We start from the raw sequence: 15859 nt of genomic DNA, 5'->3' as shown, positions 1-15859 counted from the left end.
GGTAAAAACATTTTTTAAAAGAAAAAGAAAAGATGCTAAGGAGAATTGAATACAGACACTCCAGGTTTGCTAATGGGGTTGGTGAGACTCAAAGGGCTTCCTGGCAGGGGTCCACAGATCACAGAGAGCCCCCTCCACCACTGGGTGCTCATGGCAGAGCTGAGGACAGTGGCAATGTTACCACCAGCCCATTCACAGGTGAGGACATAGCTGCAGGGGAGCCTGGGCTGGCTCAAGTCCCCAGCTCGCAGGGCTGAGCTGGACTTTGTGCTCAGCCTCCGTGGCCTGGCCCAGTGCTGTCTGCCTTGCCCTGAGCTGCCCACTGCAGACCAGGACAGTGGCAGCCACCCTCCTTGAACCCCGACTTCCTCCTGGCGTGGGCCTCTGGGGGATGGGCTTATCCCCCAGGTGCAGTGCAGCGTTGGTGATGCCCTTGCTCCCGGAGGCTCTGCAGCCCCGGCGGGATTGGGCTGCGCTGCTCCCCTCTGCTTTTGGCTTCTCGGGGCTCTCAGGCTGCCCTGTCCAGGCCCCTGCTAGGCCCTGGGACCCCGGGAGGAGTGGAGGGGTGCAGCCCTTCCCTGGAGGGCCTGCGGGCTCAGGGGAGGAGTGAAAGGGTCTTCCTTGCTGGAACCTGGGTCTGCACAGCGGCCGTGGCCACAAGGAGGAGGCAGGAGAGTGACTGTGGGGAGCTCCCTGGGCTCCAGGCAGCGGAGTGCCGGCGGGTGAGGGGCTTGACGGGGAGCAGGGCAGAGGTGGCCCCACACAATTGGGCAGGCCGGCCAGGCTGTGAGGCGTGCCTCTCCTGACCGGCGTCACTCGCAGGCCCCTTGGGTACCTGCCGTGTCTGCAGCCGCCTGTTCATTTACTCTTCCCACTTTTTTCTAAGTTTTATTAATTTTCTTTTAAGTCAGTTTTCTTTAGTTTTGCCTAAATAACTATTTTTTTGAGAGGAAATTAGCTTCATGTTGTAAATGAAAATAAAATATTCGTGGTACGTCGCATGCCGTAAATAGGAAGGACATGGGTCAGTGCTGTGAAGCCATTCATAACATCTGCACTTGAAACAACAGAGACGGAGCCGTCCTCGCCCTACCTGGGAGAGCTCTGTCTGCACTCAGGGGGCCAGCTGCGGCCACCTGTGCCTGTCGAGTCCTACAGTGTGACCAGGAAACTGAGGAGCCACGTTGTAAGTTCAGTTCAGCTTTAATAATTCCCAACTTCAGCTAAACACCCACAGGAGCTGTGGGCCGCGGGGCTGCACCGCGCTCCATAAATGTCGGGCCTGTGGCTGGTTCTCCTGGTGGAAGGAGAGAGGCAGTGCTGGAGTGGCAGAGACAGAGAGCAGGGACCAGAAGTCCCCCTCCCCATCATGGGGTCCCAAACCCTGCCCCGGGATGCTGGTGTCAGAATGGCCGAGTATACAGTGGCCCTGGTATACAGTGGCGTGGTGTTTGCATATCGCCTCTGCACATCTTGCTGTGTGCTTCACACCGTCTCTAGGCCTCTTGCACTGACAGTGCTGTGGAAAGAGTTGTGACTCTGTGTCATGCAGGGAACAATGACCGGGAAAAATAACCCACGTGTTCAGTGGATGCAACTTTCTTTTGAGTATTTTCCGCGGCACATGGTTGAGTCTGTGGATTCAGAGCCTGGGGACGTGCAGTGTGACGGCACGTGAACCTGTGACATGCAGCCACTGTCTGCCTCCACGGCTTCAGGTCTGAGAAGCTGTGGGCACACTGGAAGCTGGGCAGCATCACCAGCCAGCTTTGTAGGGGCCGTGAGGCTGTGTGTGGTGGTGGGTGGGATTGCACACACAGCCTGGGAGCCAAGGAGATGCAGGGGAGAGGGGACATCTGGGCGTGGCCATAGGCAGGTGAGGTTCCCAGACAGTAAGAATGTAGGCTTCACAGGTTTGGGACCCAAGTGGCCCCAGGACATTAGAATGGTTAGTTGTGAGAGGGTTGATCCTCTGCAGAGCTGTGGCGTTCTCCTGGGCACTGCAGTCAGCCTGGGCTCCTGCCACACTGCGAGCACACAGATGGTGCTCTCTGCATGCTGCAGGGAATGCCACCTACCAGCAGGTATTTATTGAGCACCTCGGTGTGCCAGGAACCGTGCTTGATGCTGGGGGTGGAGAGGATTCTGCCCTCCAGGAGTGGACGGGTGATGGACTATTAGTGAGGTGTCCAGTGTGGGAGCTGGTGACCGATGTGCCCAGCTGGCACAGCAGTGAGCACCTTCCCAGCCATGCTGTCTGCTGGCTGTGGGTGCCGGGGAGGGGCATAGTGAGTCAGTTGTGGTTTTGCCAGGGAAAGGGCAGCCCTGGAGCTGGTGGGGTGCAGGGGAAGAAGGATGATTAGTGGCTGGAACCTGAGCCAGGCCAGGGATCATGTAGTTGGATTACTGGTCCCCTGGGATCCCGGGGACCTCCCTGGCTGCATATTCTGCCATATAGCTCAGCAAAACCTGGTGTAGCCTCTAACTTTGTGAAAATTGTCAGCTGATGGAAATACAGGTGCTCTGGCTCTTAGCAACAGAGGAGGTGAAAACACTGACTGCCGGGCTCCAGGCAGCCTGGCAGGCAGAATGCGGGTGTGTGGACAGTGCGGTCTGCAGAGACACGTGGGGGCCTCCCCTGGCCAGAGTCCTCCTCCAGGCAACCACAGTTTCCTTTCCACGGCCTGCTGGTGCTTGGCCATGGAGTGACGGGCACCCAGAGCTGAGAGACCCCGCACAGGGAGCCGGCCTCCCTCAGCAGAGAAAGTGCCGTGGCCTGGGTCGCAGGTGCTGCTGTGGCTCTGGTGGTGAGGAGCGGCGCGTCCTGTGGAGGAGGAGGCTCGTGGGAGGAGCCCAGAGGGCAGGGGCCACCGCACCCAGCTGGGAAGCTGCTGCCAGCGACTGTGATGCCCTTGGGCAGAGCCCACCTGGCGGGTTCTGGATGCTGGGTGACAACAGTCCTGACTGGTCCTGAGAAGAGAAGCCAGGGCTGGGGCCTGGGGCAGAGTGAAGGGCAGGCCCGGTTCCTGCGACCATTGCCCGGGAGCCTGCTTGTCCTGAGGGCTCTGTGCAGTCCTCGTGGTCCCCTGGAAGTTCCCTATTCGTCCCCATCTCCTCCTGTCCAAACAGTCCCCCTCCCCACCTCTCCTGCTGCCTGGCGCACACATGGCCCAGCCGGCACCACAGCTCACATGAAAGCTCCCTGTCTCCTCCGCCTCGAGGTGGAAAATGTGCCAAGCCTTTCCATCCCCTCCCCAGGCCATGGCAGCCTGTCCACCTGCACAGCCATGAGGGGCCCTGGGCACCCTCAGCCATGGCCAGCTCTCTGGTGACCAGGCCTATGGCCTCGCCTTTAGCATTCTGGCACATCAGACTTGCCCTCTCTCCTCTTCTGGTCAGTGTGGGCTGTGTACTGCTGACCCCCCTGACCAGCCCATCTCCCTCTCAGAGCCCAGCTGACTCCCACTTGCTCCAAGCATCTGCTCCCAACCCTGTCACTCTGCCATGGTCTGCCTGTCCTTGCCATGTGCCCTCTCATGCTGGCCAGGCTCCTGGCCTCTCTCCAGCTGCACTGGGTTTTCTGGGGATATGACCGCCTCCCCCATTTCCGGCAGAAGGTTGGGATCAGGAGCCCAGGTGAGCACAATCCCTGCACTCCTGTGGGGCTGCACACAGTAGGTGCTTCTGCATGGCTGTAGGTGGTCAGGCTGGACTTGGGGTGAGAAGCTCACCATCCCCACAGAACCTAAGGACATCACCACCTCTCATCAATGTGAGGTCCAGGGGGCCCAGACCCAGGCACTGAAAGCCCGAGGAACAGCCTGGGCCCTGGGGCCTGGCAGGCCCGGGCTCAGGCCCACTGCTGGCCCTCCTGGACCATCAACTTCCACAAAGGCAACGTGGGGAACTTTCCCTCTCCTGAGGATACCTGTGAGGGGTGGAGCACTCATTCACACAAGGGGCCTGGTAACTGACCAGGCCGGCAACCTCCTGGGGTGTTCCCCCCTGAACAGTAGCCCTTCCATATTTAAAGTCGGTCCTCGTAAAGCCTCTGCGTCTCTGGTGGTCAGGTGCCAGCTCAGCCTCTGTTGAAACAGCCCCTCGCGTCCTTTACCAATGTCTTGAGACAGCTGACAGCACTGGGCAATTCTTCTAGACTTCGATGCACCTCAGAGGTAACAAATGGCCCAGGAGGCCACAGCTGAGGACCTCTGCTTTATTTTTAGCACCCGGAGGATTTTAAAGACAGTTCAATTGATTTTTTCTCCCCTGAGCAATTCCTCACGCTGGAAGGGGCGCTGCGCCAGCCTCCGTCGGGAACAGATTTCTGATTCTCATTCATGGAGCGGGTTCCCACAGCCAGGCAGGGAGCTGAGCGGTGGGAGGTTCAGGACCCCGGTCAGCGCACACAGGTCTGCAGGCTTCACCATCTTTCTGCGCAGGGAACAAAGGAAGGACCCTCCCCCTGTGCCAGGCCCTGTGCTGGGTCAAGGATGCCGGAGCGCCAACCTGCCCCCTCTGCTCCCTCACCTGGCCAGCCACTCAGCCAGGACCTTGATGTTCTCCGTCCAATGGGGGATGCCTGCCAGGGGTCTTGAGGGCAGAATGGCCCTCACCAGTCTGCAACGCACAGTCGGGTCCCTTGTGGGCACCTTTTCATCCTGCCCACAGTGCCAGGAAGAGAAGGCAGCCACGGCGCACCCATTCAGAAGGGCTCTCTCCACCGCTGTTGGATAGGAGAGCTGATGGTATGAAGCAGAGGCCATGCATCTGCACCCCGGGTGCTTGTTCCAGCTCGGCTTCTCCTTTCTGAGTACTGTACTAGGAGCTAGGGATACAAGTTGCCAAGGCTTTCAAGTACTATAGGTTGTCTACTGCAAAAAAGGAGGTGGTGAGTGAGGACAGAAATCCAAGCCAGGCATCTGGGGAAGAAAATTAAAAAAAAAAAATCTGTATAGAAAAGGTATCTTTTCATGACTTGCACAAAGACGTCTTTTGAGTGGGGCCCCCAGTACTGCCCTCGAGGGGTTTATAGTTGAGTAGGAAGACAGACCCTGAACTAGGCAAGTCCTGGTGAGGCTGTTGCCCTGGCTTTGGAGTGCTGCAGAGCCCAGCTGCCTCTCCCTCTGACTGGGTCCAGGCCACTGCCGGCCCTCACCTTGGCCAGACCTAGTGGCCTCTCTTCTCAGTTTAGGACCCACTGAGGTTCAGCCTCAGCCCCTTTTTGTGATGCCTCCGTGGTCTGACCGTCCACATGGACCCCTGAGCCCAGAATGTGAGAAGACAACCCCCTGTTGCTGCTGTCCTGGACGGGGTGTTGGGATGTGGCCCATGAATCTCTCTAGTAGCCTGGCGCTTATTGAAGCCGGCGTCGGTGCTGTCATTAGCTGTGCTTCCCGTGTCCCCTACAGCAGTGACAGGGGTGGCAGTTAAAAACTGCGAGTCAGAGCTCACTGTTGGGAGCCCTCCAGAGGCTTTTAGCAGCGTTGACTGAGCTCTGCCCCTTCCTCCGGCTCAGAGTCCCCCGGTGCTGGGCCACTCCCTGGCTCAGTCCCACCTGCCCCTGGCCCCTGGACTCAGCCTTGCTGAATCTGCCGCCCGGTGGCCTGGAAGGCTACCTCCCCACGGGGCCCATGTCCCCTTGTGTGGGGTGTGGTTGGACTGGCACCTGAAGTTGTCTCTCAGCCGACCTGGCCCCTGCCTGCTTGCAGGAGCGGTGGTCCCCCTCCTCCCCCTGTGTCCAGCTTCGGTATGAGCTGGGCCATGGTGATAGTGTCCTCTACCCATGTCGACAAACACGACGAAACCTGCCTCCCTTCTTCCCAGAAAGGCAGCTGATGGCACACCATGATGGCACACTGTGCTGGGGGTGAGCAGGCCCAGGGCTTCCGCTCGGTGCCGCTGTCCGTGGTGCTGACCCCCTGACCCACCCTCTGTCAGCCCTGAGCACCGGTGTTCTGAACACAGGGCACCTGGTGCCTTAGGCAATCTCCCAGCATCTATGGCTGAGCACACAGGTTAGGAGACCTGCCCCGAGTGACTGCGGGGAGATGGCAGGGGCTCGTCCGGGGCTGCCTACACGTGGAGCCCTAGCACCCAGCTGTCATGCCACTTGGCCTCTCCTTCACAATGACATCACCCCATGGGGCCACTGGGGTGACTCAGAGGCTGAGCACAGCTCGTGCAGCTCCATCCAGCGACCTCTGACAGCGAGTCAGAGGGGCGTGACCTTCCCCCCCACTTGGCAGAGGTGGAGCTGAGCTCAGAGAGGTGGGCGCCTGCCAAGGCCTCTCAGAGCCCCAGGTCCCTCCAGCTGCCCATCCAGCTCCGAAGCTGGGGCAGTGTCTCCTGGCTCCTGCTTTGGCTCCTAAGGAGAATGGGCCACCCAGGACAGAGGAGAGGCTTTGTGAAGCATGTGGCTGAGGGCGAGGACTTGGGAGAAGGGACCAGTGGCCCTGTCCTGAGTCCCAACCCTCCTGACAGGCCTCGGGGTATCAGGCTTCCCACTGAAGTCCCTGCGTCCCCAGGCCAGAGCCCAGCCTGCTGCTCTTGTGATGGATCCTGCCACCCCCAGCCTTGCTCCAGGGCCACCTTGTACCCCACCCTCCCTCACCCTGGGCATCTGCTAAGCTGCCCCCTTGCCCAGATTCCCCCCATCACCCTCTTCTCTCCTCTGGACAGAGGCCTGCTGGGCCCAGTGTGGGCTTGCCCTCCCAGCTCTTAGAACCCAGGGGTCCAGCTCTGCACCCACCCTGGTCCTCCAGGGCTGGAGTATCTATCCTTTGCGACTTCACTTAGTTTTTGTTTTGTTTTGTTTCTGTTTGTCCCCAGAGGGAGTGCAGGACTCTGGGTCGCGATTCTGGTTTAACTTTAGCCAAGTGCAAACCTTCCCATGTGTGTCATCTCATGAGACCTCATTACAGCCCTGCAGAGCCATTGTCACCCCGCCCAGGGACAAGAGGCCGGTGCAGAGAGGCTGGGCTTCTGAGAGGCCGCACAGCTGTTGGGTGGTGTCTGGACTCTGACTCCGAGGCTGTTACACACCAGGCAAACACCAATCGCAGCCCAGGACCTTAGGATGAGACTGTTTGGGGACTAGGCCTTTAGGGAGTGACTGGGTGAAGGTCAGACCATGGGTGGAGTGGGCCCTCCCCAGTACTGCTGGTGTCCTCCTAAAAACAAGAAATCGGGACACACGGGCACCGGGGTGTGAGAGCACAGTGCAGGGAGATGGGCACCCTCATGCCCAGGAGACGGGCCTTGGGAGGAGCAACCCAGCTGGCACCTTGATCTTGAGCTTCTGGCTCCTTGACTAGGAGAGCCAAGCGTCTGCTGTCCAAGCCGCTGTCTGTGGCATTTTGCTGTGGCAGCGGGAGCCCGGCAGGGTGGACGTGAGGTGGCCTGAGTGCTCAGCGCACGTTTGAGGCCAGGCCATCTTTTGGAGATTTGCTGAGGAAAGCAGTTTTCCCAGGACTGTCTCCTGCGCTCTCAGTGTCCCTGATAGGCCAGCGGGGGAGGCTTTCCGTGGCCTGGCCCTGGGCAGGATGCTCCTTCCCTCCCTGCAGCTGCTTGGTTGCCATGGTAACAGTCTCTGGTGCTGAGAGCAGACCTTGCGTGCTGCTTCCGCGGCGGCAGAGCAGGTTCCTGCCAAGGCACCTGGATGGCCACGCGTTGCTCCCTTGATCAGTGGAGCCAGAGGCCACAGATTCCCTCCCGTCCAACGTCTGTCTGCACTCAGTTCTGCCTTGCTGAGGGCCCCAGCCAGTCCAGCGAGACCCAGCATCAGGGCCCTGGGGCACCGACCATAGGGAGGGCTGCCACGGGGCGGACCTGCGCCTGCTCCAGGCCAGCCCGGCCCGGCTAGCCCTGCCTCTGCCTCACAGAGGTCCTGGGCATGGTGCTGCCCACCCAGCGCCTCCGTCTCCTGCTGAGTGGATGGGAGAGGGCAGCCCTTCCTGCAGAGAAGGCCAGCTTCTCTACTCCGGTGGGTGGCATTCGCTCGCTGTGTCTCAGGCTAGCCCTCCTGGCATCCTCGCCGAGGCCCACTGGGCGTGGCTGGAATGGCCGCACTGCCCTGGCCTGCACGGGTGACGTCCTCACCATTCTCACTTAGCTCTTCACCAGAACCAAGCGGGGAGCTTTCCCCATCTCACGGCCCCGCCCCACTGACTGTTGGCAGATTCGCCCCTGAAGTGGAGAGCGTGCCAAGGCTAGAGGACTGAGAGCCAGGGATGTGGGGACCCTCTTCCATATGTCACCAGCCCTCATGATGCCCTCCATGCTGGTGTGACCCTGGCTGGGTCTTCTGATAGTGCAGAGCCCCTGACAGCAGGAGACAGAGGGCTTCTATAAAAGTCTCTGCAAACCCGTAGAAGGCCGTGTGACCAGGCGCCCCGTGTCCTTGCAGGAGAGCCAGGAACTTCACTCTTGGGTGGAGTGCACCCCATTTCTGAGCTTCACTGATTCTCTTAGCTGCAGCTTAGGATCCACAGGTTGGGCTGAACAGCCAGGGCATCCACACATCCACCAACCTCAGGGTGACGAGGCCTCATCCTGAGGGCAGGGGGTGCACCCACCCTCCAGGGCTGCATGCGACACCCATCCTCATCTCTCCAAGCTCCTTGGAGCTGCATCACTGGACCCTGGCTCATCCTGGCAGGGCCTCCCCCTCTGATGACTGTCCTCTGTGTCTCATGAGGACGCTCGTGTTGGATTTAGGGCCCACCTGGGTAATTCAAGGTGATCTCATCTCGAGATCTTGAATTACATCTGCAAAGACCCCCTTTCCAAATAAGATGACTCTCACACTCTCTGGGGGTTATGGACACCTTTTGGGGGGCCATCCTCAGCCCAGGGCTCTGGAGAAAATAATTGCTCAGTCGAGGAGGGGACTTTACCCATTGTCCTCGTCCTGTCTGTGTGACCTGCTCCTCTCTCCTGAATCTTCCTGTGCCCCACAACTTTTCTTGTAGGGAATATGATTCTTAGCTGCCAAAGAGTGATGGGGAGTTAGTTAGTCAGAGCCCCCCGGACAGCTGGAGCGGAATCAGGCGGGAAAGTGGAGGGGCTCTCAATGCACCTGATTATGCCCCTTCCCAAGGGAGGCCCATCCTGAGGCGGGCCTTGGACAGCAGGGTCCCACACGTGGGTTCACACAGCCGCTCAGGAGCTGAGGAGGGGCCAGGGGCCATCCTCTAAAGGAAAGTGCGTTCCCTGCTCATGCCCACCCCCTCGTTCTGCAGACATGGAGACAGGCTGCAGGGCAGAGGTCTCCCTGCTCCGGAGACAGGCCCTGATGCCCAGCCCAGGGCCTCTGGCTTCTGACCTGGTTGCCCAAAGCTGGAGCCGTCCAGGTGGTTGCTGTGGCTTACACACGCATGGTCGTGCGGGCGAGTGAGGCTGCCCTTGCTGGGCCCTGGGGCTTCTGCCACGGCACCTCCCTGACCAGGAGCCCACTATCAGGCCCATCCTGGGGTGACTAAATGAAATTCAGCAGGGATGGCATCCCTTCTCATTCATTAGCTCCGTCACATACCCAATGGCTTCCATGAAGAGGGAGGCAGCAGGACCTGTGGGTTCAGGGACCTGGTGGCCCTGACCCAGTGGGATGCCCACGGCCTGTAGGACACCATGCTGCCCAGGGGCACTGGCTTTGGCTTCAGAGGGCAGCACTGCCCATTGGCTCCAGGGCCCTGCTCAGAGGGCTCCCAGGTCCTGGCCATGACCGTGTTGTGCCTGTGGAGACCAAGCCTGCTCACAGAGTTCCTTATAGCGTCCACTGTGCCCAGCATCCTTTGCAAGAGCAAGATTCTCCCCAGGTGCTCTGGCTGTGACAGCCACTGTCCTGGGCCACTGAGAGACCCAGGCTTTGGGGCCTGCGACTCCCCAGCCTGCACATAGGCACAAGTTGGAGCTGGCCCAGAAAGGACGGAGGCCCTTTCCCCACAGGAGACCCCGATGCCGTGGGCAGAGGGGAAAGGAGCTGGGGGAGGGGGCAGAGGACCACAGGCTTGGTTTCAGACACAGTTAGAGTGACAGAGATGTTGAATCCTTCACCAAGAGCATTCCTGATGAGTATGTAGTAGGTGCACAACAAAATCTCCTTTTGCTCAACAATGATAAGGGCTGGGAGCCACTGGGGAGAGGGCTCAGGGTGGGAGGGAGGCAGTGGGTCCAGCTTTGCAAGGTCAGTGGACACCGCATGAAAGGGGGGCAGCAGGCACTGCCCCACGCAGCTCTGTGGCTCAGGGGCCTCTCTGCTGCGGTGTTGTCCAGGGGTCCTGGGAACAGAGGTGCACAGCCTGGTTCTGGGGGCCTTGGGGGCAGGGAAAGGGGAGCAGCCAGGGTGCCGTTGCTGGCCTTCCTTGACCTTGCCCCCAGACATCGTGGACATCAAGCCGGCCAACATGGAGGACCTCACGGAGGTGATCACGGCCTCGGAGTTCCACCCCCACCACTGCAACCTCTTCGTCTACAGCAGCAGCAAGGGCTCCCTGCGGCTCTGCGACATGCGGGCGGCGGCCCTGTGTGACAAGCACTCCAAGCGTAAGTGCCATCCCAGGCCCTGCAGAGGCGGGGCGAGCTGCACGGCCTGTCTTGGAGCTGGGGGCGGCCGGCGTGGGCCGGGCTGTTCTGCTGGTCCTGCTGCCCAGGAGCCGCCCAGCTTCCAGGGTCTGGGACTCTAGGGCCAGGGCCAGGAGACGCAGAAGTGAAGGAGGTGCTGCTCTAATGGTGTTACCGCTGTTGACCGGTGACGAGTCCTTGCTTCCCCAGTGATGAAGAATAACACCAGAGAGCACGCCGAGGCAAGGCCAGAGTGGAAATTAGGAGTTTATTAAAGGACAGCAGAAAAGACTTCTCCCGGAGGAAGAAGGGGACCCAAGAGGTGGAATCCGTGGAAGTGCGGTTGTCTCCCCTTTTTATAGTTCTTTCAGTGATGGAATGTAGGTTGGAAGGCCCGAGGGGTGGGACACAGGTGGGCCAAAGAAGTAGTCTGAGCAGGAAGGACTTCATTATCACTTCTTTGAGGTGGACTTTGGCCTAGGGCCTTTTCGGGACTTCATTAACATTCCATGAGTTGTCCTGTAGTCATTCCCAGCATGGCCTCCATTTTAGATTTCACTCGATGTTAGACCCGATTTACCTAACTACACTGACTACCTAACTTTAAATCTGGCTTCAATGTCACCTTCTCGGGCCCTCCCCTGACGCCACATGGGGCCAGGAGCCTGCTCTGCCCATCCCAGGCCTCATCCTCCTCCCTCGAAGAGCTCCCTGGGGGCTGCTCCCTCGTCCCCTGCAGCCCGAGCCCCTCTGGGTGTGGAATGTGTGGCCCGTTCATCCTGGAGCCCCCCAGAGGGTGCCCTGGAGGCCCAGGGGAACAAGCCCTCAGCAAGACAGCCACCACAGCCCACCTTCTGAACACTCGGCTGAGCCTGGCCCCCAGAACTGAGCATGGGGGGGGCTGGGCTGCCTGGTGCTGGCTGTGGCCCCAGTTGCCACATGGTCTCCAGAGGCCCCTGGAGGCAGGATCAGGCTCCCTTCCTGTGGAGTTGCAGGCTGCACCCCTGCTGGGAGAGCAGGGGCCGTGTCCCTCTGGTCCACCTGCCCATCCGTCCCCAGTGCCTATTAACAGTGTCTGGAAAGAGACACCCCCTGAGCGAGTGAGGCCAGTCGGTGGCTGGCGGAGGGTGGGTGACACTCTCCCCTGGGTGCACGTGTCATGGGCAGTCAGCATGGATCTTGTTCCCGCCCTGGGGACTCAGGCTCAGGCGTTGACGCCTCCTGTGCCCTCTCCCTCCCTGAGCTTGTCCCTTGCTCCTGGCCACCACCACTCTCCTCCAGGCCTGCCCACGCTCCATGCTGCACGTCAGGAGCATTCAGCGGGCGCTGGTTCCCACCAGGGGCTTGCTTCAGAGTTGGGGAGACAGTGAACATGTACCTAGGCCACAGTGTCAAGTTCAGGGACAGAAGCCAGCGAGGGTATGGCAAGACACACCCCCGGGAGTGAGCCGCGGGAGTGGGGAGAAGGTGGTCCAGAGCAGGGCTGCGTGGGGCAGAGGCAGGGGGCCAGAGGGAGCGCGGGAAGGAGGGCAGGAGGCGAATCAGAGTAGAGCAGGGGCAGGTGGCTCAGGCCACCGCCCGCAGGTCAGGCCAAAGGTGAGAGGTCAAGTGTGCTCCAAGTGAGGTGGGCTGCGCCAGGCCTGGGACTCCCAGGCTCAAGCGGTGGTGAGGGGGGTTGACCTGGAGAGGTGGCAGGCCACCTGTGAGTGGGACATCTGCACACGAGGCTCCCAGGAGCACGGTCCAGCAGGCAGCCAGACATGGAGGCCTGGTGGCCAGGGAGAGGCCTAGGCCTTTGAGGTATCAGTGTGTGGACAGGACAGAGGGGAGGCCAGAGGCCACCTGAGGAGTGTGGGCAGTGCTGGCCCACAATCAGGCCCAGAATGGAGCTGTCCCCTGCTCTGCCACAGGGGACAACCACAGGGAGCAGCTTAGCGCAACACAAGTTCATTCTCTTCTTCGCGCAGGTCGGAGTGTGACACGGCCTCCTTGCCCCAGGTCAGGTGTCACCTGGGCAGGGCTGGCTCAGAGGGTACAGAGTAAGACGGGAATGGACGGGTCCAGGCCCTGACTCCCTCGGAACCCCGTGGAGGGAAACCGAGGCTCCGGGGCACATCCTTCCTACAGGACAGGAGCTGAGGCACCCCGTGTCCAGGACAGCAAAGGGCGACTCGGTGACGTCGACGCCTGCATCATGGAGCACTGCTCGGTCCCTTGTTCTGATATCGTCTTAGAGGATTTTTAAATGACGTGGAAATGTTCCTGGGAGGAGGTTCAGTGGGGGACAAAAGAGCAACGAGCGCTTGGCCAAAGAGGGAAGCAAGGGAGCCCCGGAAAGGATGGGGCCAGGACAGGCCGCTGGCCACCGAGAGCGGCCGACACGCTGTTCCTGTTTTTCTCTCTGTTTGTGTTTAACAGGTTCAAACCTTGAATCAGCAAACATGGGTGGGAAGGGGACACAGAGGGGCACAGAGACTCTTGGTGCCATGCTGCTCCATTGTCGTGGGGGGGGGGGTAGAAATCAGAGTCCCTAGGCTCCTGCAGCCCGTGTCACCCTGGTCCCCTGGGTGTGCGGGAGCACCTGTGTGCTTCCTGAGCTGGGCTAGAAGCATGGATTCCAACCACGTGACCGCTGCGCTCCTGGTGGTGAGCCAGCCTTGTCTGAGTCACAGGCAAACCTGAGAGTAGGAGGCACGGAGCTGTATTTTCCATGACTCAATCCAATTTTCGTTCTCGCCCCATCCTCCAGAGCTGCAGGGAGCATTGCTTTGGGGCCCTGGCAGACCCCTCCCCATAATGCACTAGGTTCCAAAGTCGAGGTGTTCAGGGAGTGATGTTGGGTCTTCCAGAACATTGTTTGGCATGGTGCTAGGTGACATGTGGCCAGGTGCCTCCGGAGACATCCCTGTGGCCTGTTTTCTGGCTGCCCATGATTTCCTGGGAGCATCCTGGTGTCCAGGCCCCTCCCTGGCCTGTGGACAGGCGGCCATGTGCGCGTCGCTGGTTTTATGTAGGCCTCTGTGCATGCTCCTAGGTGAAGTTGGCCTTTAATTTTCTTTCCCTATTCTTTGCCCAGTTTTGTTAAGGTTAGTTGATTTCCTACAGCGAGCTGGGTAGCTCTGTCTTCCTCTTTCTGGAACTTGGTGGAGTAAACCTGCCCCTGGCGTCTTCGTGAAGCTCACGTATGAGCCTATCCAGGGATTGAACCCAGGGGCCCTTGACCACTGAGCCCCATCCCAGCCTTGTTTCGTATTTTATTCAGAGACAGGGTCTCACTGAGTTGCTTAGCAGTTCACGTTGGTGAGGCTGGCTTTGAACTCTCGATCCTCCTGCCGCAGCCTCTGGAGCCACTGGGATTACAGGTGTGGGCCGCTGCACCTGGCTGGCTCTCATGTCTTTTTTGAGAATAATTTTTTTTTTAAAAAAAGGTCTATTTCCTTTTGATTAGTGGTTTATGTGGTTTATGCAGATTTTCTATTACAGTTAATTCTGTATTTTAAAATTTTTCCAGGATTTTTTATTCTCAAACTCAATAGCCTGCATATGGAATAGCTCTCTCTCTCTCTTTGCGTGCCGGGATGGACCAGGGCCTGGGCATGCCAGGCAGCCTCTACCTCTGGCCACAGCCTCAGCCCCGGAAGCTTTCTCTTCAGATCTGGTGACAGGCTGGTTCCTGCTCTGGACGCCTTCTCGGCTGGCTCTCCTTGTCTCGTTTAGTTTGCCGTAAATGCGGGGTGAGGGCTGGGTTTCGCCCCGCTGCCTGCTGTGACCAGGCCATGCGTGGTCCCGAGGCAGGGAACTAAGCAGGCAGCTGATTCCCGATTGGCAGGTGGTGGTGGCTGTTTCTGATCAGAACACAAACGATTGTTACTTTAGCTAACGTTTTTAGACCTGGAGATGGACTAGCTCCTGACTCCCACTTGTATCTGTTTGTCCACTTACTGCTCAAAACTCAGCATGGGTGCAAGCCCTCAGGGAGGCATGCTCACGTCAGCACTTCCTAGCAGGACAAACCTGCGATTTTCATTCACACTGTGACCCGAGTCCTGGACCACATGTGGATGTTTATTTCCGCAATGGACAGATGAGGAAACCGAAGGTCCAAGAAGCACAGTAGCTTCCTAGACCCTCCACATCAAGGTGGGAGGGCGCTTGGTACATGGCTCCAGCTTCTCTCTGCACTAGAAACCAGGGTCTTTTGTCTGCTAGGCGATGTGACAGGGTAGCCATGGAAACCACCCTCTGTGAGTCCTCAGAATAGACAGTTATTTCTGCATTTGACAGCTTAGCTGCGGAAGGGACGGGGCGGGCCTGTGGCAGAGGCTCCTCAGAATGGGCGGTGGCAGTCCAGACCCTTGGTGGGACCAGACGGCACTCCCAGCTGGTGCTGGGCACAAGGAGAACCCCAGTTCATGTTGCTGAGAGCTTGGGGCACAGCACGCGCTGCTCTGGGTGGGTGTCCATCAAGTCCCAGAGCTGCCCGGAGGAGGGCACGGTGGTGCATCCCACAGATGGAGCTGGGGAGCATCCCACCCCCGCTGCTGCCACAAGAGCCTGGGAGGCTGCTCTTCCTCTGTGGCTTGAAACAACACAGCTCTGGAGGTCAGGGAGTTGGAGGTGGGCGGCACGGGTTCCTAGGGCCTCCGGCGGAGTCCATCCCCAGCCTCCAGGGGCCTTGCCTTCCCCATCCCGTGGCTCCCCTCACCCTCCTCGCGGGTCGCTCTGCGCTCTGTCTCTCCTCCCTCTCTTCCTCTGCCGGGAGCTTCCTGCCTCCCTCTCAGAGGTCCCTGTGTCGTCACTTGGTGGAGATCCAGGATCCCCCCCTTCAGATCCTTTCTCCGTGTGCACAGGCTCCCAGGAGCAGAGAGCAGACATCTTTAGAGACTGCTGCCGCCTACCACGTTAAGGCATCGGGAAGTTAGGACATTGGCCCAGGTCACACAGTCAGGTGGAGCCCAGGTGGAGCCCTGTCTCCTGTCACCAGCCGCAGCTCCTTCTGTCTCCCCAGAAATGCTGAAGGCTGAAAACTCAGGGGAATTGTGGGTGAGCCAGGCTCACCTGGGGGAGCTGCATGGGGGCTCCCAAGGCGCATCCCTGACCCTGCACATGGAGCAGAAAAGCCAGACGGCCAGTCCCCCCAGCAGTCTGGGGGCAGAGTCAGGCCCAGCTGCCCCGAAAGGGAGCAGCCAGTGCTCAGGCCCTGCAGCTGGATGCTGAGGCTGGTGAGGCAGAGAAGTGGGCCCGTGGGAGGGGAGGCCAGGGGCACGGGTGGAGGAAGGCCCACATGGACAGGCTT

The 15859-nt window shown here is 59.6% G+C and overlaps 1 protein-coding gene across 2 annotated transcripts in view; it reads left to right on the top strand.

Moving 5' to 3' along the window:
* Ppp2r2c (protein phosphatase 2 regulatory subunit Bgamma) overlaps window positions 1-15859 on the top strand; it is a 99002-nt gene that overhangs the window by 75271 nt on the left and 7872 nt on the right. For both annotated transcript variants that reach the window (XM_026395252.2, XM_026395253.2), the window contains exon 6: window positions 10381-10545. In XM_026395252.2, the coding sequence (XP_026251037.1) occupies window positions 10381-10545 (165 nt within the window). The remainder of the gene's footprint in view (window positions 1-10380; window positions 10546-15859) is intronic.

This window comes from Urocitellus parryii, chromosome 10, assembly GCF_045843805.1.
Source record: "Urocitellus parryii isolate mUroPar1 chromosome 10, mUroPar1.hap1, whole genome shotgun sequence".
Taxonomy (NCBI): domain Eukaryota; kingdom Metazoa; phylum Chordata; class Mammalia; order Rodentia; family Sciuridae; genus Urocitellus; species Urocitellus parryii.
The sequence above is the reverse complement of the archived record's forward strand: the minus strand, read 5'-3'. Positions and strand labels throughout refer to the sequence as shown.